The sequence below is a fragment of the Ciconia boyciana genome, chromosome 4 (assembly GCF_034638445.1).
Source record: "Ciconia boyciana chromosome 4, ASM3463844v1, whole genome shotgun sequence".
Classification (NCBI taxonomy): domain Eukaryota; kingdom Metazoa; phylum Chordata; class Aves; order Ciconiiformes; family Ciconiidae; genus Ciconia; species Ciconia boyciana.
Genome location: NC_132937.1, coordinates 102,639,752 through 102,664,791, shown reverse-complemented (window position 1 = coordinate 102,664,791; position 25,040 = coordinate 102,639,752). Strand labels below are relative to the sequence as shown.

At 49.2% G+C, this 25,040-nt stretch overlaps 2 protein-coding genes across 3 annotated transcripts in view; one reads left to right on the top strand and one right to left on the bottom strand.

Moving 5' to 3' along the window:
- The window catches only part of FRMPD1 (FERM and PDZ domain containing 1), a 40,066-nt gene extending 22,936 nt beyond the window's left edge, over positions 1 to 17,130 (top strand). The window contains exons 8-17 of the mRNA XM_072859414.1: positions 3,785 to 3,880; positions 5,696 to 5,821; positions 7,515 to 7,634; positions 7,944 to 8,080; positions 9,326 to 9,452; positions 9,851 to 9,946; positions 11,201 to 11,383; positions 11,820 to 11,967; positions 12,678 to 13,493; positions 14,763 to 17,130. Coding sequence (XP_072715515.1) covers positions 3,785 to 3,880; positions 5,696 to 5,821; positions 7,515 to 7,634; positions 7,944 to 8,080; positions 9,326 to 9,452; positions 9,851 to 9,946; positions 11,201 to 11,383; positions 11,820 to 11,967; positions 12,678 to 13,493; positions 14,763 to 17,101 — 4,188 coding nt within the window. The 3' untranslated portion in view covers positions 17,102 to 17,130. The remainder of the gene's footprint in view (positions 1 to 3,784; positions 3,881 to 5,695; positions 5,822 to 7,514; positions 7,635 to 7,943; positions 8,081 to 9,325; positions 9,453 to 9,850; positions 9,947 to 11,200; positions 11,384 to 11,819; positions 11,968 to 12,677; positions 13,494 to 14,762) is intronic.
- A 2,238-nt stretch (positions 17,131 to 19,368) lies between these two features.
- On the bottom strand, positions 19,369 to 24,902 carry TRMT10B (tRNA methyltransferase 10B). Of its 2 annotated transcripts, XM_072860926.1 has the most exons (8): positions 24,622 to 24,902; positions 24,387 to 24,495; positions 24,128 to 24,252; positions 23,340 to 23,492; positions 22,462 to 22,540; positions 21,584 to 21,651; positions 21,160 to 21,283; positions 19,369 to 20,099 (listed from the first exon to the last, which is right to left on the bottom strand). In XM_072860926.1, the coding sequence occupies exons 1-8, from the start codon at positions 24,769 to 24,771 to the stop codon at positions 19,993 to 19,995; spliced, it is 915 nt and encodes a 304-aa protein (XP_072717027.1). In that variant the 5' UTR covers positions 24,772 to 24,902; the 3' UTR covers positions 19,369 to 19,992. The 2 variants fall into 2 exon arrangements, with proteins under 2 accessions (XP_072717027.1, XP_072717028.1); XM_072860927.1 differs by lacking the exon at positions 23,340 to 23,492.
- Between the last annotated feature and the right edge of the window lie 138 nt (positions 24,903 to 25,040).

The following is a 25,040-nucleotide window of genomic DNA, read 5'->3' as shown; positions in this document are numbered from 1 at the left end:
TCTCCATAGTAAACCTAGGCTGAAGTTTGCGCATGACAGGTCCTAACCTTGAAGATGAAAGGTGAATAGTACTGTCCATGCCAGGTTTATTTGCTGACAAAGTAGCTGGGGTATCTCTTCCTGGCCTTCAGCAGTGTTCAGGTAGCATTGTGTTCAGAGAGTTTGGTACTGGTGACTTTGCTTTGCTGTTAAATTTGACATATGTTCTCTAACTGATAGGGTGACAGCTTGTTGTGTTTCATATATTTGCAGAGGGTTTCCATAGAGCATTCCCACCTGCCTCTATAATAGACCATCTGTAAGCTAAGCCAATCTGTTCTTATGTGAAACAAGATCATGGCTCACTGGAGGAATGCTGCAAATTTATCACAGGGTTTCTAGCACTGAGAACAAATGAGCTGGGTAGATATGGGTCTGCCTGTAGTAGAAAAGGACAAGCAGTGAGAACACTTGTAGCTTCCCTGAAGTGAGGACAGCTCTTAAATGTTTCCTTTTCCTTTCTCTGTAACTTACTAAGCTCAGTGTGGTTGGGATGGACTGGGGTCCATTGGGAGTCTTTAACTCTGTTGAGTTTTCCTTTTTCCCTTTGGAATTAAAAATTTCAGTGGTCAAAACCCCCCCACTCCTGTCCCCTACTCATTAGTGCTGTGCAGTTGTTCAGGTCTGACCAAATCTTGCTTCTTTGCACTTTGAAGTGATGATGAACCAGCCACTAGGCCCTTTTCTTCTTCTCTTCCAGGCTGTCTCTTGTTTCCCATCTCTGGTGGTAGAGAACTTTCCTGACCCAGCTCAGGCAGAGCCTTCCCTGTGGCAGGCGTTTCCTCTTCTCCCCCTGCACCAGGGCAGAGCTGCAGACAGAGATGCCATGGACGTCACCAGCCTATTAGACAGGCATAGTGCGAATGCTTTGGCAACTGTGCCTGACTCCAGGCCTGTTGGGACTCATTCTCCTTCTCTGGCCTGCTCTCCAGAGCAGGAGAGGGTCAGGTGTGACTCCTGACATGGTTGCCAGTAAGTCTGTCTAGACTCTGGGATCCTTTCTTTCCTGCCAAGTTGTTGCCAGATGTGCTGGAGCTGCTGCAAGGCTCGTCTCTGCTCTACCAAGGGCTGTGTTCACATCCCTCAGATCTTAATGACAGGTCTGTCTGGGATTCTGCCTGAGCATTACGGAAGCTGGGCCACCCTTCCTGACCAGAAGACAGGTACTGGACCCTTTATGTGGCTGGGAGACGTGACACGCAGGCCACAGAGCTCACAAGGCAGGGAAGAGGAAGATGTGCTCTGGAAGTGGTCCCAGGCAGAGATGACTGAGAGGCCTTGGGCAAGGCTGGTCGTGGGATACAGCCAGACCTGAAAATGCCAGCAACGTCCCCTTTTTCTTATAGCTGAAGGTTCACTAGTATCTGCTTGGGAGCTTCCATGGAGCTGTTTCAGCCAGAGGTTGGGCACTGGTGTTGCAGTGCATGGAGATCTCAGATCTGTGCCATTCACTTACTGATTGCAAGGTAGGTCTTGAGAGGTCTGAAGAGGGCACTTCCAGAGGGGATGCTGTACTCTGCACTTCCTACAAAGCCTCTATCAGTATTCTGCTAAGCTAAGTTAATCATACCTTTGCAAGTGCAGAGTAGGGACACAATCAATATATAGTTTGCCTTTCATTTAATGAGAACATAAAGGTAAGAGAAATTCATTCGAGGGGACCAGTTGGCGTCCCACTGGTGTTAGCTTCCCTTTTCACCAGTTGGATATGGACCTTGTTTTGAACAGTAAAATATTAGCACAAAGGAAGAGTAGATAAATTTGATGCATATTTATGACTTCTTTCTGGAAAAGCACTATTCACCATAGACAGCAGCTACTCTGCTTGAGTGTTTTAGAACTGCTCTCCTTTCAGTGGACTGATGTATTAAGACAGCCAAAATGAGTATTATGGCCCTGAAAAACTGCAAAGCCTCCTGTTTCAGTAAACATACTACTCTTGTCATCTTAATGGAGCATAGCTAAATCATCTTTGTGGCAACTGGAAGGAACCGAGAGGCTGCCTTCTGCAGTTGAAACCTGAAACTCCAGTCTGGAAACATAAATTGTTAATAAGCCTCAATGCTATCCAGCCTCTGTTTTCTGTTGCAAACTTACTATGTATTTCCATATAACTGAATGATATGCAAGAGATGGGTCCCTCAGGATCATCAGGTCAGCATCAGTCAGTGTATTATTAGAAACTGTGGGCCTAGCTGTAACATGAAGTAAATCAGCCTTGCACCGGACAAAACAGGAGGGGTACAGCTGCTTAAGCCATAGCAGAAGCTTCCACAGTTAATTCATGGTAGTCTATTAGGGCTGTACAAAAGGAGAGAAATCCCATCTGGGTGTTCTGGCCAGCTAATTGGATCTGACCAGGAGGGTGGTGATACTTAATTTGTATATGAATTTCTGTAGAGATTTCAAGTTCTGCTGTGTGCTGGCTGTACAAGGCCCCATTCATATGATAACCTCCAGCTGCGGGAGCTACCAGAGAAAATGTGCACTTGGTGTAAACCAGCATTACTTTTCTGAAATTCATGGAGGACCCAAAGCCTGTGACATATGTGATGTGTTCGTGTGTTCGTGCTACTTAGCACGAAGGAGTTAGAAGTTCAGGAATAGTGGCAATGTTCACTCTTTTTTCTTAGTGATGACTGTAGGCAGCTTGAACCCCACAAAACAGGGAGGGGAGGAACAAGGAACAAGATTCAGAAGTGTTTTATGTTTGTTCTGGTAGTACTTTCAGGGTATACGGGCTCTCTACCAAGAGGGACTGAGGTTGTGAGATTTATAAGGTGTTGTACAGCAAATGAAATGTAGGAGACATTATCTTAGAAATGCCATTCTCAACCTTGAGACTGTCATGACAAGTAGATAAACTCTCTAAGATTGGAGGAACGTGCTGGTCCAAGAACATAAGAAAGATATGCTGAATGGGAAGTCCAAGGCTGGAGGAGTAAACCACCTCAGCACTGAACAACGAGAAGAATAAGGCTGAAAACAAGAATGAAGGTGCAAATGAGCTGTACTAAAGGAGTAAGGTGGAAGGCTGAAGGTGCAAGCTCTAGACAGCCCCAGAAGGACAGAGGCCAAGTTGCCAGACCCTTCTCAGAGCACCCAGTGGAGGTGCTATGGGAGTCATTACCTTGTCTAATGCATTTGAGACCTATCTCAAGAAACTCTGGTGACATCATCTCCTGTTTGGGAAGCCCCAGAGTCACAGATCTTAGGGGAATGCTCAATAAAAGTACCACTGCATGTTTAGCTGAATCCTACAGCCTTCCCGTGGTGTGCATTCATTGTAGCATGGAGGGTTTGGGTAGCTCTTGAGTTAAGTAATGGCTGCTGCCAGTGGGAAAGTGGCAGTGTGAGGGTTAGTGCTGCCTGGTGCCCGGTAATGGGAAGATGTCTTTTCTGGCAGACATTGCTGCTTTTCTGCTAATGAGCAGAGAGGATGGGTCTCAGCTTTCCATGTCTGCCAGATCTTCCTGTGCCATGTGGGAACTGAATAGTGGGCATATCTGGGCCATGTGCAGCTATTGCACTGGTTGGACTTTTATGGCAAAGGCATTTGTTATGCTCTCTTTCCCTTGTTCCATGCCAGAAGCATAATCAGGGAATAAAGCTTGGTGCCACAGAAGAAGATTGCAAAAGCAGAGAAAGATTTTCATTTATGCCAGGATGTGCTGTGTCAGGCAGAGCAGCCTGGTGCCTGGAGGCTTAACGTCCAAGGATTAGTGCTGTTGCTTTTGTTCTGCAGGGGAATGCTCTTCTTTGTATGCCCAACGTTCTCAAAGTATACTTGGAAAATGGACAGACGAAGGCTTTCAGGTTTGAGACAAGCACTACTGTGAAGGTAATGACGCTTGGTTGTCTGTCTTTGTTCCCACCACCTGAATTCAATCCAATAGCAAAGGTGTATACAGTGGAACTTGCAAGCTCTTGGTTGTCTTGGCCAGGTAGTGGGAGCAGGATTGCCAGCTGATGCTGAGCATGCTGGATTTTCCATGCCCTTCCTGCAGAGGAGGCATTGCTTTCGTTCACCTCTGTTTTTTTCTCAGCGACTGATTTTCACAGAACTTGCAGGAACTTGGCTATGAGACCACTACAGCTTTGTGAAGTGTGATTGAAGTTGGGCAAGAGGACAGATTGGTGGGGGACTGGCAAATCAGCAGCTGTCCACACAAACATTGCTTTCCTTGGAAACCACATGGCAGAATACAGAGGAGGTTGTTTAATACAGCAGTGGCAATGTGTATCCCTGAGAGGGGGAACAAGTCTCCTGGCTTGGGACCTGGACAGTGGACTCCAGGTTTGGATATCATGTGAACTTGGCAAGTGCAATTGTGCCAGTTGTTACTTAAAGTGCTTGTCTGTGTTCCAGCCTCATTTCTGCACTGGTGAAAATGTTTCCCTGTGGAGACATGAAAACTGATTAACCCCTTGAGATGGAAAAGCAGTACCACCTCCCTCGGGTTTTGCTTGGAGGCATTATAGACAAGTTACCATCATTCTCTTCAAATTACAAGGTGCTGCTCTTCAGAGCCATTAATCTAGCACTTTCCATAATTGCTGTGTTTAGACATAGGCCTACGAACTTTAAGTTTTTCTAGCCTGATCTTTAGAGTTGCTCAGTGTTTATATTGGAGTTAATAAGATTTGCCTGTGCACAGTGATTGGAGGCCATAATTTCTTTAAAGGATATATGATGTCCTGCAGCAGTACAGTTACTGTGAAAAAGATGCATGATGGACAGACATTCTGGAGTTACTAGGCTGAAAGAATATTAAGCGGAAAAGCAAGGAGATTTTATTTATAATGCACTGAAAAGTTTCCTCAAAAAGAAGGAGTTTATTGTCTGATTCATCCAAACTTCACGTAACTGTTGTGGTCTCTCATGCAAGTAAATCTCTGCAAGTCCAAAGAAAGTGCTCAACACCACCAAACAGAACACTGTAAAGCAAAAACTTTCAGCATGAAGCAGCCCTGGACATGCAACTCTAGGAAATGTATTTGATGCCTATTACACCCTGAAGTTTGCATCTTACTGCACTCTTACCACAGCAAGCTGCAGTTTCCCTACCTTGTCCTCCTGAGCTACTGAAATGTGTTGTCCTCCCTTTATTTGTGCTTCCTGTGCTTCCCCTGCAGTTCCCTTGACTCCCTTCCTTACCAGCCATCTGGAATTAGTGGGCATGGGTGGCTCTGACTGCCATCCTGCCGACTGCCTGTCTGGCATATTCTTTCATTGCTCAGACATCCAGCTGGGATAGCACAGCAGCTAACTGCCAAGCTTGTGGTTGGTGTCCCAAAGAAGTTGCCATCTCCCATACCTCCACTTCTGATGAACTTGCAGGCTTTCTCTAACCTCGAGACCTCTGTGGTTTGTCTAGGTCAATGTGTTCAGAAGCTGTCAGTGAAGAGGGAAAGGCAGTACATCATATAGGCACTGGTTTCCTGTGAAACAGCACTAAAAATGTCACTCTGTGTTGCAGCACCAAGCATGTTCTTGGCTGCAGAGAATTTTGTGTCTGGCCACTGCCATTTCAGTGCTGTCCCACATGGCTGCCAGCAGCGGGCTAGAATCATCCACATTCATACGGTGTGCTAGCAGTGCTCAGCAACTGTGTCTTAAATTCTGTTTGACCATCTCTGTGCCTTCCCTTCCCAGGACATTGTTCTCACCTTGAAGGAGAAGCTCTCCATCCGGAGCATCGCACACTTTGCCCTCGCCCTGGAGGAGCAGTACAATGTGGCAAAGATCCACCTGCTGCATGAGGCAGAGCTCATCGAGCAGGTGAGGAGAGCCCCTTGCATGCCCCCGCAGCCATGCTGGAGGGAGGCACCAGTACAAATGAATTGCGGCCAGCGAGGTGCAGAGAGAGCTCAGCTCTGCAAGGTGTCACAAGAGGGAGTGAGCTTGGCCCCATCTCCAGAGGTGCTGTCCTCTTCTCTCTGCCTGTTGCATGTGTTACCACAAGTTGCATGTGTTGCATGTGTTGTCAGAAGTGTCTCACTCTGTTTAGACAGCCCACAGAGCAATACCCATGGGCTGGTATTGCTTGGACTGTGTAGAGCAATCAGGGATGAGCATTGTCATGGTTTAGCCCCAGACAGCAACTAAGCACCACGCAGCCGCTCACTCCCCCCCCCCCCCCCCCCCGTGGTGGGATGGGGAAGAGAATCGGAAGAGTAAAGGTGAGAAAGCAAAAGCCGTGCGCACGAGCAAAGCGAAGCAAGGAATTCATTCACTACTTCCCATGGGCAGGCAGGTGTTCAGCCACCTCCAGGAAAGCAGGGCTCCCTCATGTGTAATGGTTGCTTGGGAAGACAAACGCCATCACTCCGAATGTCCCCCCGTTCCTTCTTCTTCCCCAACTTTATATACTGAGCATGACATCATATGGTATGGAATAGCCCTTTGGTCAGTTTGGATCAACAATCCTGGCTGTGTCCCCCTCCCTTCTTGGGCACCTGGCAGAGCATGGGGAGCTGAAAAAAGTCCTTGACCAGTGTAAATACCACTCAGCAACAGCCAAAACATCAGCATGTTGTCAATATTATTCTCATACTAAAACCCAAAACACAGTACTACACCAGCCACTAGGAAGGAAATCAACTCTATCCCAGCCGAAACCAGGACAAGCATGCTTTGTGCCATCTGTCAGATAAACGCATCTGCAGAGGACTATTTGAGACAATCTTAAAATAGCTGCTTACCCAGCTATTTACAGTTCCCTAGGTAGTCAGAGAGTTAACCCAGCCAGCTGCCACTTTGATTAAATTCTAAATCAAAGATTTGTGTCCTGCAAACATGAGGTTAGCTCTGTTAGTAATTCTGTCACTCTGCTAGTGATTCTGGGCTAATCTAATTTGTGAGAATGTGCCTACTTGGGAGTCTCATCTCCATGCTGTTGACTTTGTCGGTTGGTGCTCCACTGTGGAGCAGAGAGGTTCGGTAGCTAACACTGTCCAACCACTGAGCACACGTGACTGAGAATTTCTGCTTTGTTTCAGCTGGTGAGTGTTTATGGGATTTGTCCAGAATAAAATATGCTAATTTATAACCCAGGGGTCTTAACCTTGTATTGACATTATGATGATGATCCAAGTGTCTGTTTAGGGCTGCTGTATCTTATGACTGAACTTAAAAGCAGAGAAGCTTGCCCCTTCCCCTGTCATTATCATATGGCCTTGAAGCCTCTGTCCTGGTTATACTGCAAGTATATGAGATCAATGGATATTTAATGAGGTTTTGCTGTCAAAGGACTTCCAAGAAGCAAATACCAGAAAAAGAATCAAAGATAAAATTACAAACACTAGCAATGTCTCCTTGTTTTGCTAAGGACAATGGCTAATCTGCAGCCATCCTACTTGCCAGTAGCTTTAAATGATTTCTGTAAGTTCATACAAGCCAGAGGCTTACCATGCATTTATGAAGGGAAGGGCTACAGCAGTAATTGTGGTATGATGCTGTTTGTCTGTTGCAGGTGGTCCAAAAAAGAGAATCTCATGACTACCGGTGCCTCTTCAGAGTTTGCTTTGTCCCAAAGGATCCCTTAGACCTCCTGCAGGAAGACCCAATTGCCTTTGAATATCTCTACCTGCAGGTGAAGTTGAGGCATTCCATGCTTCAGGATCTCTTCTCACGCAATTCTTATTTCTGCTTTAAACCAAAGCATACTTCAGGCCAGTTCAGTTACATGAATGTGAAATGCATAGCACTGAAGAACAGAGCATTTGGATTCAACTTGCCTTAAATTCTTGAATCAACTTATATGCTTGGCTTCTTAACAGAATGAGATTGAAATGAGCTGGGTGGTTCCCTTTATTTGACGCACGGTAGTCATATCAGAGGTCTTATCCTGACTTCTTCTTGAGCTCCTGCCATCATGCTAACTCAGCTCTATTTGTTCCAGAGCTGCAGCGATGTGCTTCAGGAAAGATTTGCTGTGGAAATGAAATGCAGTGTGGCATTACGTCTGGCTGCTCTGCACATACAGGAGAGGATCTATGCTTGTGCTCATCCACAGAAAGTATCCTTGAAATACATTGAGTAAGTTCCCAGTTTTCTGTGTTATGTTGTGACTAAGCCTGGCAAAAGCAGGAGCCAGCTAAAAGTGGCATCAGCTCTATGTTTGCCCAGTGTTTAGCTCTGGATAGAAGACTGTTTCTAACCCAAAGAGACTGCAGTCTCTTAGTTGTGCCAGTTATTTTAGGGCAAGGTGGCTTCATGAGCCTCCCTGTCTTTAACCTGCTGAGCTACTTGAATAATAAACACAGTATAACATCTGGGCGTGTCCCTAAGCAGAGGCAGGTTCTGATCTGTAGTTAGAGCAGGGACATGAAATTGCAAATCTCTCACATAGTTATGGTTACCCAGGCTGCTCCTGCCAGTATACTAAGATTTGCATGCTGTAGTTGAGAGAGAGGATAATCATCAACTTTGCACAGCCAGTACTTTACATCTCTTCATCCACCAGAACTATATCAGCAATATCTAATTTCAGTATAAGTGATAGGTCCTGTGAAGTAATGGGATCTGGAAAAAAATACCAAAAAATGCTTTCACAAGTAGTAGGTGTCCTGTGCTGCATGTCAGTGCTGTTAGACCACACTTGCCCTAAAGAGCAACCCTGCTTTAAGAACTTGTGATGGGCCAATCATTAAATAACAGACATTTGTGTGGTAACTGCACCACTGAGCCTCTGCCACCATGCAAGCACCACTGATTCCTTGCATACAGCCAGACATACCCAACTATGTGTAGTTAGTGGAGAGTGAGAAGCAACTACAGACAACTGCAGCATTCTTAGTTCCTAGATATTTAATGCTTGGGCTGAATAAACTCTTCAGCAGAACAGATGGCCCACATTTTTGGGTCTAGGGAACTGGAGATGTTAAAATGTAATAATCTTGTAACCAAAGTAAAGTGAATGTAAGGACAGAATCTTCATCCTCTGGGTGGCAAGGACAGATTGGGACCATTATGCTGACTAAGCTGGTAGATTGTCTCCTGTATAACCACGTAAAAACAGGCATTCTGCATGAAAGCACGTGTTCCTCCAACCCCATCTCCTGATCCATTAGCAGATGCACACAGAAGTAAATTTGAGTGAGGCAGTCATGTTGCATGAGCCATCCAGACATGTTACAGCACCCTAAGGCTCAGTGCTTCCTGGACTGGTGTGGTGCCTTTGCCATTCTCTGCCGCTGGCCAGCTGGCCTTCTGCACATTCCTGTGTTGCTGGGAGACAGCACAGCTGGGACCCCCTTTGCTCCCTTCCCGTCTTTCTGGCAGGAGAGACTGGGGAATCGAAAACTTCATCTCACCAACTTTGCTTCGAAACATGAGAGGGAAGGATATCAAGAAAGCCATCAGCTACCACATGAAGCGGAACCAGGTGTTACTGGACCCTCGGCAGAAGGTAGTATGTGTCCCCTGGGTTCAAGGTGCCTCCCAGGATGGCAGCAGCATCTCTCAGGGCCAAAGAGACAATGTGTTTCCTCTGTGGATCTCCTCTCTATGAGGCCACTTGGGGCTTTTCTCCTACCTTTTTCTTTTCTAACTTCCTCTGCTGCGCACACACCATAATTTCCCTGCATAGTGTGTTCTGTTGCAATTTGCTTGTGGGGTTGCCAGATGGCAAATGTGGTAATGTGAGATGGTCCTGTACAGATCTATTGCCTATCCAGACCAAGCTAGATGTGTTGGTCAAATACTAAGTCCTGTATGAAGAGAACATCTTCTAGCCTACAGGCTACCTGTCAAAGCTTATTCATCTGTCATATTTCTAAACAGTATTTCTTCTCTTGCAAAATAAAGCATATGCTCTCAGCAGTCCAAGTGCGCCTGAGCTACCTGCAAATACTGGGAGACCTGAAGATGTACAATGGGAAGATCTTTAATGCCACCCTGATGGTATGAGTGCTGTTTATTTATGTAATTGGGTTTTTGCATGCTGTCTTATTGCCTTGCTTTATGCATCTCTTATGGCAGTGTACTTGGACAATAACTGCAAAGATAGAGCACAAGAAGCAGTTTTAACCCTTGTGTCTTCACTAGTGGGTAAGATCATATCTTAACCAAAGCAAACCCTATCTAAAGCAGAAATGTTTAAATATTTTTCTAAATTGATTGTTGATGTGAGACTAGCAACCTTTTACTGAGTCTCCTTCCCTGTCTTTGCTTTGATGCTCGTAGAAAATGTAACATTAGCTCTGGTGATGCTGTTTCAGCCAGCTCCAGTCATACCACTTTTCCCTGTCCTGGGACATCATGATAAGTATTAGTAAGACACTTTGCTAAGGTAACTCAGCATAATTCCATTGAAGTGAATAACATACCAGCCTACACAATAATTATGCATATTTTTTCTAATTGAAAGTTGTGACTCTTGCTCTTTAGACGAGCTCTATCTAGATTTTGTATGTTGTAAAGTACTTAAGAGAACTGGGGGGGTTTCAAAACATCTTGAAAAGATATTGGCCACGCTTAAACCTTACTGTAAAAAAAACACTGCTCTTTTCACAAGAGGTTTCCTGGGGTTTTTTTTGCCTGTCCTCACTTTGATCTGTACTGAACTGTGGACCACAAGCTGTTTTGTACAGAGAGCTGAGCAGTGTAGGTAGGTCTGTACCAGAGGAGGACCTTACTGATGGGTTGAACTAATGCCTAGGTTTACACTTGTGTGCAGATTGAAATATTTCTGACACATTATATGGGCATTAATTCATTTTTTTAAGTGTCTGATCCTAACAGAAAGTGTTGACATTTCTTCCAAAACCAAAAATGCCTTCCTGAAGTTTCTAGCCAGCTCCAGTAGGTCTCGCTAGGTCCGTCTGGTGCAGCCTGCCAGGTGACACTTCTGATAGCAGCCTGCTGCTGACCAGCTCTTTGGATGTGCTAGATGGCTGGTGCATCTCCGGGGCCACCTGCCTTGGGGGCACAGGGGAACTGGTGGTCCCCAAGCCAGAGAAGAGAACGGCTGGGAGCAGGTGATCTGACAGCCTGTAAGTAATGAGGGGCTCCCTTTGCAGCTGGTTACAGCCCAGTTGTGGAGTCCAGTGTTAAAAGATACCACACAAGATTGGGTGGCTGAGGAGTCCCTGCACAGCACAGGTGAATGGGTTCCTGCTCAGATTTTGGCTACAGATTTAACCTCTCCCCCTACAGCTACAGGACAGAGAATCGTATGTTGCCTTGCTGGTGGGTGCGAAGTATGGGGTGAGCCAGATTATCAATAATAAGCTGAACATCATAACAAGTCTGGCAGAGTTTGCAAACATCAGCAGGGTGGAGCTTTCAGAGGAGTCTGAAAAAGTGAGCACGGTGAAAATCTACCTGCAGGATCTGAAGGTAAGTGGCGCTTTCATGATAGCCAGCGTGTGGCTGTGTCAGGGCCAGAGAACAAGGGGGGACTCATTCACACCATCTATTCTTTTCAAAATCTGACATGTAGCTGATGGTGTCATCAGTACAAAAATCTTAGAACAGACTCAGAGGGGAAAGCTCGTAGGAAGAATACAAAATGACTGAAGAAAAGTGATTCTTCCTGCTGTCCTCCATCAGTGAGACATATCAAAGAAACAAAATGTGAGAAAAACAATTTATCTTTTGTCTCTGTGCCTCATGCAAAAACAGAGTGCTCTGCATTGATGGCGATATGGGAGAGAAGGAATGTCTTTTCAGTGTGCAGCATGTTCCTGCAGATTGTGGTACAAGCAATATTTGTCTATTCTAACATTTTTTACTGTTTTCTACCCCCCCTCACCCCCTCACCCCCCAAAAAAAGCTGCTGACTCTGCTGCTGGAATCAAACAGTGCAAAAGATCTTGTCTGCCTCATCATTGGCTATTACAGACTGTTCGTGGATGCAAATGTCTCCATATTTACCTGGGGAGAGAAAAAACAGCAACTGCACCGTGTCTCAGCTGAAGAAGGTTTAAAAAAAGACCAGCCATTTTTTTGCCAAAGGATGGGGAGAAAGTGGGTGGATCCTCCACCATTAGAAGTGTTTTTCCCTCTTGGGAATAGCATCATGCTAGAACAGTAGCCCAGGGGTGTGAAGTGGCATCTGCAAAGTATTAAGACTGTCAGCCTTGGTGCGGGCAGTGCCAGGTTTCCATCAACCCCAGACATGTTGGGCAAGGGAAGAGCAGCAGTAATTGTCAGCTTTTCCCAAGAAGTGAAGGCTGAGTGAGTGCCTGTCATCAAAATGGCAAACCTGTCACTGAGCACTTGTGCTATTTTACCAACCTCCTGAACAACTTCCCCTCTGCTGGCATACCTCAACCAGGAGAGAGAGGATCTGTTTGCCATGCTGTCCTGTCCCTTGTCAGGATAACTCCAGCCTCATAGGGGGTGCAGACTGAGGCTTTAGGCAACGAGTTAGCTGGCTGCTGTTCTGCAGCTCCCTCTGGTACTGCTCTGCAGTAAAACCAGCCAAAGCAGGTAGGAGGGACCAAGCCTCCACTGATAGATTATGGCCCTGCAGGTCAGATTACATCTTCACCTTGTTTGCTGCTGAGCAAGTGGGGGCAGAGCACTCTGGGTTCTGAGTCCCTTCTGTGCAGACAAGTTCATAACCTTTGTCTGGCTGTTCCTCCTTGCCACCGCAAAGGACAGGCTGATAGATGTTTTTAAATCCCAGGGTACGAATCTCGAACCTGCAGCGACTCTGAAGACTCCTGGGAGCTGGATTCCTCCTCAGAGCATTGCTTGGACACGCCTATAGCATACAGCAGTGCCCATCCTGTGTGCAACGAGGAGGAGCTGGGAGAGCTCCACAGCCTGGAGGAGGACAGCACAAAGCCCCAAGCTGGAGGGAGTGACCAATGCGATGGGGGTGACAATGCAACGGACAGCACATCCGAGGCTTCAGATTCAGCCAACACTGAGAGCCGAGGGTTTAAGACAAGTGGCTCCAGTGACTCTATGGATGTACTGGAGGAAGATGAGTTGGAAGCTTGCTCTTCCTCCAGGCCGGAGTTCTTCCACTTCTACACACCAACAGTGCAGGAGATGAGCAGCTCAGACAAGAGCTTCTTTCCCATTCATGCTGCAGGAGGCTCCAGCAGGGCAGAAACCAGAGACTACTTCTGTTTCTTGCAGGTACCTCATGCAGAGGAGCCTGGGTGTGAAGACAGCCCCTCTGAGCAGAGAGGGGAGGACACTGGTGCGTCTGTGCTAGAGACCAAGCTGTCTGAGAGAAACACTATGGGCTATTACAGCCTGTGCTACAGCATATCCCCTGCAGGCAGTGTGGAGAGGAGCAACATCAGCTGCAGCCCTCAAATAAATCCTTGGAAAGATGGATCTGCCCAGGAAGAGGCACCATGTGGAGCAGAGCGGATGGCAGAGGCGAGTGACCTCATTTTGGAGCCGCCCCCAGGCTTTGGTGACACCAGCTCTGAGGAGGAGTTCTATGATGCTGCAGACAGGCTCAGCCCTCCGGATGCCCTGGCAGGTAAACCTTCACCCACTCGCTACAGGTGACCTTCCTTCCACCCCCCTGGGCTAGGGTGTTGCCTGTTTCCCCTGTCAGTCTTTCTGGAGGGATCATCTTTCAGCTCTTCATAGTTTTCCCAAGATTTCTGAAGAACTTTTGAACACCCATTCTCCATAAGCCACTCTTCAGCAGAAATACAGTCGATGTTCACACAGGGGTCAGAGCTGCACCTTTGCAGGGAGATTTGTCATCACATCCAAGCATTGGATCCCAGAAAAAGTCAGTTTTCAAATGAGTTTGGCATTCTGGAAAGTCCCTAGGTTTCTGCAGGAATTCCAGAATACTGCCTGATCCTGAAGCCAATATGCTGCATGAGTAAGTTCTGCACATCCCTGTATGTAGGCTGAATCTTCGGTTGATGAAGAGAGTGATGAGTCCCAGAAACAGAACACAGTAAAGATGTGTGTCCTTCCACTGACAGGGAGCTTTATGGCAAATATCCCCACTGTTAGGCAGTACCTTCAGTCTGCTGTCTTCCTTCAAGCTGAGGAGAACTAAAAGCTGTAAAACACTGTTCCATGCACCCCCAAGATAAAAAAAAATTTTTGGGTCAAGGGCATGTTATGTAACTGGGTCAAGGAGTCCTGTGGCTGAGCAGCTCCCTGATAGTTGTATTTTCTCAGAAAGGAGAGGATTCTTGTTTCTGAAATAATCAGCTCTTTCAACATTAACTGAAATTCTTAAGAATTTGCTTTGTGTAGTTATTTGCCAATTTTGGCTTTTGCATTCATGCACGGTAACAATACCATGTTCAGGCACAAAATTGTATTCTCTGGAAATTTTTATCATCTACATATCCAGGCTGGAAATTTCTGATAATGTTTCTATTCAATGTTAATAAATCTACAGCTATAGGCAGTGCTCTCTGTAGCTGCTGCTAATATCACCAAATTTGACTTGAGAATTATAGCTATGCCTGCAGTCAGATCAAGTGACTCCAGTAAACAAGGCGAGAGACTATCCAGCGCCCTTCGTCACTAATCCTGGACTTCAGTCTTTGTAGCCGCAGTCTTAGACTCTTTATTTTTCTTGACGTAGCTGATTCGAAGTAGGTGCTTGATCATAAGAGACAGTTTCCTTTGGCACTTGGGAGCCAGGCTTTGCTGCCAAGCATTTATGTCTGCAATTGCAGGACCTGTGTTAAGAGCTTTTTGGACCACTGCATAGATGCATGGATATTCTGTTGCCTGGGGCTATTTCCTGACTTGCATGTTTTTTTCTTGCCAGCAGGCTACAATATGACATCCTGGGAGGGTACAGACAACTCCTCCTGCATCCTAAAGAAACCAAGGTGTTACAGCTTGGGGGAAAACCTGATGACAAGGCAGACAGCAAGGGATAAACACAGAAAGGAGAAAGAGCTGACATATGCCAAGAGCCTGAGGAAGAGAAGATCTTTCCTGAAAACCGATTATACCTCACAGGTCACTTTCCCCTTGGCTTTGCCAGGCTCTCTGCAGAGCTGCTGCTCTTGGCCACCCCCCCACACACTCCTTGCTCAGCCCCCCACTCCACCCTCCTCAGAGAACATCAAGGATGCAGAGCTGGGACTTCCTGCTGCCACCCAGGCCCAGAGAGACACTGCTAGCAGAAGCCCATCCTCTGACCTGATGGAAATGGAGCCTGACACCATGGAAACAAAATCAGTGACTGACTCAGTGGTTTCTTCCATTTCAGCTGTTCGCCTGCAGGGTGACCAGCACAGGGAGGAGAGTGGAGGCATTGCCATACATGTGGACAGTGGCCTCCAACCTGCACATGCTGTACATCCACCTTTCCTGTCCCTGGAGGAAGCTGTGCCCCTTCCTGGGGGACAAAGCAGAGCTGCCCAGGAACGTTCCTCCATGAAGACAAATACGGGGTGGCTGAGTGAGGAGAGCTATGTGGCCACCAGAGGCTGGCTGGCCCAAGTGGCACTAGAGGAGGTGGGTAAGGCGATGGCAGCCAAGCAGAAGGCTGGCGATGTACCCCCATTCCTGGGTCAAGAGATGACCTGCCCTGCTAGTGAACACACACTGCCGCCATCAGCTCATGGCCCCAGCATGGCCTCTCCCCATGAGGTGGCCCAGGACCAGGACCTGCTCCCCACTGCTGCGAGGCAAGGAGTGTGTGAGGAGCCTGTCCTGGCTCCCTGTGAAGAAAAAAAATCTAAGTGTGACAGCTGTGCTGAAAACAGCAGTGACAGTGCCTTGTCACAGGCAAAAAGCAGACAAGTGATAAACAAGGAGGCCTTACGGAAAGTGCACAATAAAAATCACGTGGGTTTTCCAGATGCAGCCCAGCTCTTAACAGATTGCAGCAGCACTTCAGGGGTTATAACTCGCCTCTCCTGGCTCTCATTTGGGGTGAGGACAGACCTCACATCACCCAGCCCATCTCAGGAAAGGGTAGATATCCCACTAGAGCTTTTGGCCTCTCAGAAGACCAGTGGGTGCCCGGGGGCTGATGCTGTCAGAAGGGAGATGCAGACAACCCCAGCTGGACCACCCTTTGAGAAAGAGTTGGTAAGGAGGCAGGGGTTGGATCAAGGAGAGCCCAGGAAAGACACAGGAAATGTGTCTCACAAACAGCCACGGCCTGTTCAGACTCCTCTTCCCAGTGAACAGGCTAGTGCGGTGGGGAAAGTCTCTCCTCTGACTCCATGTCTAGGGCTTTCCATCTCCTCAGGCCGAATTCCCTTGGGCTCATTGGGGAAAAGAGCAGGAGACCATGGGGCTTCAAAACACTCCTTCCTCTGCTTTAACTACAAGAAGCAGACCCCTTCTGACCCCATCATGACCAGGTCCTTGGGCTTTTCCACAGTGAAGAAGACATCTCCACCACAGCTTGGGATGGACAAGTGCAGCTGTCAGCTGTCCTATATCAGCTGTTTCCACAGGCCTGATGACCATGGGGAATGCGAAACCACTATCCCCATGTGCAGTGTGTTTCTGAGGCCCCTCACCACCCCACCATCCAGAAGCCGCAGTCTTCCTGGGACCCCTGTGGGCACTTACCCAGTCTCCATTACTAGAGACGTGGCATGGTGGGACCCTCATGTCCAAGCCCTCAGCCAGCTGAAGGACCAAGCACAGATGAGCCCTGCAGATTTCTCCTGCTTCCTAGCGTACACCACAGAGCTTCAGGAGATTGTGGGAAAGCTCTCAAGGAATCAAGCAACCCACCTGCAAGATCAATGTGCAGAGCAGGGTGCTGAGAGAAAGGGTGCCCTTGGCTTAGCCTCCCGGGACCTGCTGTCCAGTTGCCAGGAGCTCCTGAAAACAGAGCAGCCCCTCAAAGAGCTACAGGGTGCACTGAGGGTGACATTTGACCACCTGGTTCAGCTGGCAGTGGCCTGCTTCCAGGTGACGCACTGCCACCTGTGCAGGCAGAGGCAGCAGGAGCTTGGGGCTGCACTTGTGGATGTGGTGAGCACCTACCACCAGCTTGTGCAGGCTGTTCACCAGCAGCTTTGCAGGCAAGGCTGCCCGGATCTGGGTGCCAAGCTCCTTGCCCGCCAACACACAGCCCTTACGGCTGCCATGTTTTGTCTCCTGCAGCAGTTCAGGGTACCGCCATTGTTGTGATGGGGCTGTTTGCTGGCACACAGGTGCACTGGGTGGAGAAGGGCCCAGCCATGTTCCCTCTGTTCACTACCAGGCTCTCCCCCACTGGTTGAGAATGGTCACGGAAGGACATGTCCACGCGTGTCCGCTTAGCTCCACCAAGAGCTGCCCTGTCCAAGGGGTGGTCATGGGGCAGGGCATACTGTCCTCCAGCCTAGCTTTGTGTAATTCTGCATACACAATCAGTATGTAAGATGCAAACTCCTAGAGTACTTCAGTGGCTTATGTATCTTGCCTGGGGCTTGTCCCTCACCTCCCAAAGGCCTTGCAGGTGGCCAGTCTCAAAGTGTTGTCTTAGCCTTCTTCTGTCACCTGTGGAGAAAGACAGGAACCTTTCAGCCTACCTTTCCTCCCGCTTCTTACTCTCCAGGCAGACTGTAAAATAGAGTGACACCAAATCCCCCCAACATGAAGGAACCCAGGCTGCTTTGTCCACCTTCTGTGACTGAGGGTGTGGCTGGACTTGTAATGGAAACCTCTTTGGGAACAAAGCTATGCTATATTTAACTGCTTTTCCTTGCAAAGGCTGAAGAGAGGGTTGTCCCAGGCGAGGGAGTCAACACCATATCCTGCTCTTCTGATATGGTTTCCGTGTGTCAGCCAGGTCTTCTATTTCCATTTGCTGATGCTTGAGAAAGTCCCCGATTAACCCCCCCGTGCTACTTACGGATCCACGTCTTCCAGAAGGAATGAATAAGCCTTCAGACTGAAATGCCACCTTCACAGCTGTAGAGATGACCCATTATGCTGGCCTCCCTATGCAAGGGCAAGCCCCTTCTCCCAACCTTGTCAGTAGCTCTTCTTTTGTCATGTGTGGTATATCCCTAGGTAGGTATGAGCTATTTGTCCTTAAAAGTCATCTAGCTGTGCATCCTTAGTGAATCAGCACTCTAGTCCTGGAGGCATAACCTCAGCACCCTCTGATGACGAGAGCAGAGGCACATCCCTGATTGCTGGTGCCTAACTTTGGGGCTTGTTTGGAAGCAGCTGGCTTTCTCTAGGAGATGCCTGCAGCAGGTGTGCTGCACAATGAGCTATCGCTGCAGCAGGTCAGTTGCTGCAGCCAAGTGTGCTCAGGAGGGACCGCTCTGCACCAGGCAGCAGAGGAGCATGGGCAGGCCACAAGAGGTGGCCAGCTTTGCCTGTGCACACCACATCTCCCCAGGCTCCAGGGCAGCATGGGGACAGAATTGTCCTGTGGCTGTGTAACATCTGACAGAGGCCACCCCTACTTTTTGCTCATTCTTTAATGCTTCCAGAGCGAATAAAGGGCAAGTTCTTGCAGCTGAACCCTGGTATGGATGAGGATGGAAGCTGGTGCAGAAGGGAGTGCTGCAGCACCCCTAAGAGGACCTCCCTAACCAGGCAGACTCTAACAGGCAGGTAAGCAAACACCCACAGGAATTCAGCAACCTTTAGCAGCCCTACACCAAATCTGCAGGTGCTGCTCTCACAGCATGTCTACAGGCAGCAAGCTAGCTAACCAAGGGCAGTCTGCTTTCCTGGCTGCACAGGGTGGCCAAAGTACCTTCAGCCACTGGGGAGGGTAGCACTGCCAGGTGGTTTGGGTTAGCGTATGCTGCTGCCTAGCAAACTAGGGCTCAACTAGAAAGTTAAAGTCTCTTACACTGAAGCCCAAGTGCAGACCTCTAACTACACACCAACAGCCGATGAGCAGGGAGACTTTAAGAGTAACAACTGGAAGAGCCCATGGGACACCAAAAGAGCCCATAGGGCACAGCAAAGCAACAGGCACTGGCAAACACAAACTCACCCTGTATGGGGAGCAACACCCTGTGTCCACCAACAGCTGCTGTTACAGCAGGCCCTGCTGGCAGTGTCACAGGCACTGAATTCCAGGTGTTGTAAAAGACTCTTCATGTGAAGGAGGAATGAAAACATATAAGCATATGAGATTGTAATTCACCTCAGAAGACCTTCAAGTCCTTCCACTGCTGGTTACACATAGTCATTGACTGCAAGGGTTGGGGTTTTTTTGTTTGTTTGGTTGGGGGTTTTTTGCAACAATGGCTGAGGTAACATACTGACTTAGATACATCAAAAATGCTTTCTGCTGCGGCTGTGAAATAACTTCACTACTCTTTGTGCAGGGCACAGTCAAATCCCAGGCACCTTTCTAGGAGGAATGTGAGGGTTAGTGAACTTCACACATCAGTGTGTGATGATGTACCATGCATGCATCAGTAACTGTAAGGATGCAATGGGAGTTTAAGAGTAAACATTTTATTTTAGATTAAATGCACAGGATTAGCTACAAGCTTCAGCAACTCACGAAGTTCAATTCAACTGGTTTAAAGTTGTTAGGACACAGCATACCTGGGAACTGCTTCTCCACTGGGGAACCACTTCCCATCTTGTGTTCCCCAATTGGAACAGCACTGTCATTTTCCATGGGAAGGAATTTTCCTTGCCAGTGAGCTTTGCAATTCTAACTTCACCTTACTTACTGTTTAATCAAGATGAAAGAAATACCTTAAAGCTCTCCTCCCTGTCCCAGAACAGGTGTAGATGCAAGAGTCAGAAATACTCTAACAAGCATCTGCAAAGAAGCAAAACTGAATTCCTGTCAGTTTTTACTTGACCTGAGGGCTTCATCGGCATTTGTTTTCTGTTCAAGGGGAAAAGTCATTTCCAGCATTGTACTGCTGAAGTAGAATGTATCACTCTCAGCAAGGTCCTTAAACAAGATTTAAGCAGAGCTGTTTTCTCTATGCACATTCATGCTGGTGCCTCTGCTTGAAATTTGGAGTTTGCCTCTCTTGTCTGCACAGCTCCTTAACATCACAAAATAAAAACTTTTCTTGTGCATTGTCATGCTGAGGTATTTCCACTTATTTCACTCCATCTGGTAGCACATAGCCTTTTCCAGAAGAAACTCCAGCTTTCAAGGCTGCTGGCCAGCTTCGGGTCTCATAGTAAGTTGATAAGACATCAAAAACTGTCAGGAACAGAGAAATATACCATGCTGTGATACCAGTATCAATAGCAAGCTCTATAATACACACCCCAGCGGCAGCCAAACATCAGGAAATGATAGTAGGTGATGCCAAAGAAGGTTAGCATGGGGTCTGCCTTCCCTCTCATTTAAAATCTGATGAGCAAGTGTTTGAGGCAGCTCATCTAGGACCACAGGACTATTTTGAAGATGACTTTGGGGAGCTCTAGCTAGGAAAAGCAGAAGCTGTATCAACTAAAGCAAGGTGCCCCCAGTCACCATTTCCACTAACCTGTACTGCCCATCTGCGCTGCTGCTGACAGTACACCCATGGTGGGTCTACTGTGCTTCCACCATCACTTCTCAGATGCTGTGTCTCCACATCAGGTCTCCCTTGGGACACACAGTGGTCTCTAGCAGCTAAGCTTGGTGCTCTGCAGAGCCCTGTCACCTCCTCTGCCTTGTGCTGACAGAGATGGCAACAAAGTCCTCATGCCAGAGGTAAGAAGTTACTAGAGCTGGCCTAGGACATGAGCCCCTCTGTAAGTCCCTAGCAGAGAGGCGTTCACACTACAAAGCCACAGACTGCCAGCAGAGGTGGAGGAGCATGGGTACATCCACTGATGTGACCAGGTGGCCCAGCCCATGGTCATGACATGGAGCCATCACAGTAGTACACCACACCAACACCCCACCCTGGTGTTTTGAGCCTTGCCTTGATTGAGCCTGACACAAGCCTGACAACTTCTGTCCTCCCTTGCCTGGAACCTTGTGTGACTTGTAGCAACAGCAACCTCCTCACATCTCCCCACACTAACAGTTCACTGCTTTGTGCAAAACAAGAGTGATGCCAGTCCTGCTCCTCTGAGAACAGACTGATGCAGAGAAGCACACACCACCTTAAAATGGGGGCACCAGGGATAAAACCTAGTAAGAGAAACCTCTGCTCCCAGTGTTTCCCCCATTACTCAGCACTAGGCCTCCATTTTGAAAACTCTGCTGCTTGACAGCCTCCCCCCTCCTCCAGCCCAGGCAAGACACAGGACATGACTCAGCCTCTAACCTTGATTAACTGCCAGCGTCTCCGAGTGGTAGTTCTTGGTGTTAACGGTTTTCACCATGTACTCACGAATGGGGAGGCGGGCTGTTTGCAAGGACTGCTCCTGTGCCCTTTGCAGAGTCAGCTTCTGCAAGGGAAACAAGAACAAGGTGCCCAAACTTGCACATGCATAGCATGCACATCATTTTGGGTACAAGCAGCCACGAAGCTGAAAACTATCCTGGGGCTCCTTTCACCCAGGCTGCTGCAGTCTCTCTCAGCCTGGTGCTGGATCCAGGCAGAACCTTGAGGAAAAACAGATGGTGGCACAATAGTGATGTCTCAAATTGAGGCAGCAGCAGCACTGGGTGCTACCAATGGGATATCTCTGCTCTCCTGAGAGAATGGGGCAGCCAGCACCTTCAGGTTCTGACAGGATACTACCCACCTTGTGAATACTTTCATCCACCAGGCCTCCAAGGACATACACTTTATTTGGATCAATATCTTCAAGGACTAGAAACAAGATAAGCACTTGCTCACCACCATACAACAGTAAAATCCTGCACTACACCATTCCCCAAGTAAGACCCCACTTCCATGAGAAAGCTGTGGCCAGAGTGACCCTTCACCTTGGAGCCTCAGACCGTGAAGGAGGCTGAGGCTTCAAAGATGGAAGTGTCTGCCTGAACCTGCAGGCAGACTGAAAGGGGGAGATCAGACATAGGCTGAAAGCACAGAGTGCCAGAGATACCATACATTGCTCCCTTTAATCGTTGTCTGTTCTGAGATGTGGCTGATCCCAATCTGCTCCGCCTCCCCACTGTCAAGGTCACCTACTAAAACCTACCCACACCCTTACCAGATTCTTTATCAGAGTAAGGTGTAAAACAAGAAAGGGATCTATGTCCCTAGGAACATGTGGCCGGTTAGAAGTGGAGGAAGAGGAGAAAATAAACACAGCAGCAAATTAAGCAATAAAGGGAACGCTGTAGCTCCTGCATTATTTCAGAGAAAGATGTAATTTAGACTGTATTCAGAACTGCCACAGCATCTCCACTTTGCCACTTTGTAGTATGTGCAGGGGGTCTGCACACAGGTTTTAAGTTAAGTCTGCTGCAAGTCACACAGCCCTGACTCGAAACCTCATTCCCTGTCAAAACAGATTGAGATATGAATAGATTTAGCATCAGACCCAAGGACACAGTATATCTTGTGCAATTTGAGACAGTGAATGCTTGGAATTGAAATAGTCTCAAAGAGAAAAGCTTAAAAATCAACCTTTTGCCCTACTTCCCCTGTGCTTAAAGTAAGAAAAATATTTACCATTCTCAGAGTCAGGAGTGAGATAAACAATTGCATCTAAAGGAAACAGGTCCAGGTAACTTTCTTGAGTTGTATCCATCTGAAAAATCCCAGACAGGAAGAGAAGACCACCATTAGCCCAAACTCCATCTGCCAGAGCAAAACCCACTCTCAGACACAGAAATATACTGGAACTGACACTACTGCCTTAGATGTTTAAAATCCTACAGATAGAGTGTCTTTTTTAATTTGGAAGATGTTTCTATATGGGCACTGCACAATACAAACATATCTCAAAACCCATTAAATTCTCCTCTCATCAAAATCCCTAGATGTGGTTTGAGGAAGGGAGATCAACAATAATTACCTAATTTTAAATTATATTCTAATTCTTGAGAGATTCAGGAATCTCCACTTCAGGTAGTTTTCTCCCCTCGCTGTTACCAGGTGCAGCCCCACATGCACTGTAGAACACACAGTTCAATGTCACTGCCATAACCTGTATGTGTGGGTCTCGTGCTCGAGTCAGACCAAGCTCGGTACAAAAACTCAGGACAGGAATGCGTGATCCGCCCAAAGCCTGACCAAGCTTATGTGGCTGCCTGTCCCCAGTATCACAGGTCTCTTTGCAGAAGTAGCATCTGGAGAAGGAATTCTCCTCCTGCAGGCAGGAGGGACACGAGCTCTAACCAGAAGGCCTTGCACATGGCCCCATTATTTGTCAGTTCTTGTCTCCTGCCAAAGGGCAAGAAGATCTGACCTTAACCACTGTCACCGAACTGCATTCCCACCATCCGAGTCCACCTCAACCTGTCTTGGGTCAGCACTGAGGGCCAGCACTGTGGCTGTGGCTGTGGGGTGCTGCAAGCCTTGAAAACACTGTGGTCAGAGACCCTTACCAAATAATTGGAGAAGCCGTCATTCATGCGAAAACACTCCTCATAGATCAACGAGCCCACCACAAACTCCGTCAGACAGAGCCAAAACGGCTTCTCGGCCCGCCTGTTTGCCCCATAGAGTCTCCTGATCTGGGAGGCGAGGCGGCTTGTCTCCTTCCAAAAAATAAAAAGCACAGTGACTCACAAGTCTAGGGGCAGGGAGTAACACAGCTCCATTCAGGGCCTGCAGACATCCATCACAGCCGTGTCACTGGCTGGTTGCTGTGGCTCTGGAAAGGCGTTCCTGTGGAACACAGCTCAGCTGCCTCTGGGTCTCAAGGAAACCCAGTGAGCTGGGTGTGCAGGCAGACATGGGCAGGCCCGGGGGTGGAGGGACAGGCAGAGATGGGAGGGGCCAGCATCCCCCCAGAGGCTGAGCTGCTGTGTGTGCACCCTCACGCATCCCGGCTCTAGCTGAGCTGGAGGATTTCTTAGAGTTTCCCAGCACAGCCAGAACAAACCAGTGACCTGCCCCAGCCACCTCCTCTCCCTCGGCCCCGTTTCAAGGGGCTCCCCTCTGCTCCTTCCCTGCACACAGCACCTTCCAGAAACAAGACAGGGCAGGACACTTTCCAGAGCAGAAGCAGAGAGGGACAGACAGATGAGAAGAGCAGCCACCAGCCTGTGTTGAGGCTACCGTGGGGCACATCCCAGGATCTCCGAGAAGTTTCCAGACCCCAGAGAGGGACTGCACCGACAGGCAGCGGCAGCACTGGTGCAGAAGGGCGTAGCAGGCAGGGGCCCCGTACCTTCTGCGTCATGCGGTCGGCCACACCGAGGTCCACACAGAGCCGGGGCCCCGACGCCCTGGCCTCCAGAAGGCGTTCCCTCGCGAGGGCGGCCGGGGCCCTCCGACCGTCCCGGCTAGCAGCCCCTGGGAGGCAGAGCAAGAGAGGGCAGCCCAGGCCCCGGCGGGGCCGCGAGGCCTCTCCCGCCGACGGCCGGGCCCCCGGCCCCCACCACCCGGCCACGAGCCCCTCAGCGGGGCCGCTCCGCGCCGCTCCTCACCTGGGTCCTCAGCCCGCCGGGCCCTGCTCCTCTCCCGCTCCTGCCGCCGCTTCCTCCTCTTCGCCGCCAGGACCCGCTCCCAGCGCCTCCGCTTCCGCAGCACGTTCCTCTGTGGGAGCAGCTGGGCCTCAGGCCTGCGCGCCTCCTGCCGCCGGGCCCGCAGGGCCACCCCACCGGCGGCAGAGCTGAGCTGAGCCCAGCCAGGCCGTCCCCCGCTGCACCCCACAGCACCTACCGAACACCGCGCCGCGCCGCCCGCCCGCCCCGTGCCGGGGCCGACGGCCGAGGGCTCGATCCGCAGCAGACGGAGGGCCTCGCAGGCTACCGCCGCCTCCCCCTCAGACTCCGCTAACGGGCAGCCGACATCGGGGCCGCCGGCCGCCATGGCGGCCGCTTTCCCCTCCCGGTCGCGGCGGGGCCGGGGCGGGGCCTGGCACGGAAGGGGCGGAGCGGGGGGGCCGCGGGGCTGGTATCCCTGGCGGCGGCCAGGACCGGCCAGGCCGGCGAGTAGGGTCGTGCTTGGGCGAAGGAGTCGGGGGAATGAGGGCGGGCGAGCGAGAGGTCAAGGCGGGCTGCTCAGTACCGCGGGCGCGCAGCTGCCTCGCGTGGGTCCTCCGGAGCGCGGGCCAGCCCCGGGCACGGCTGGCGGGGAGC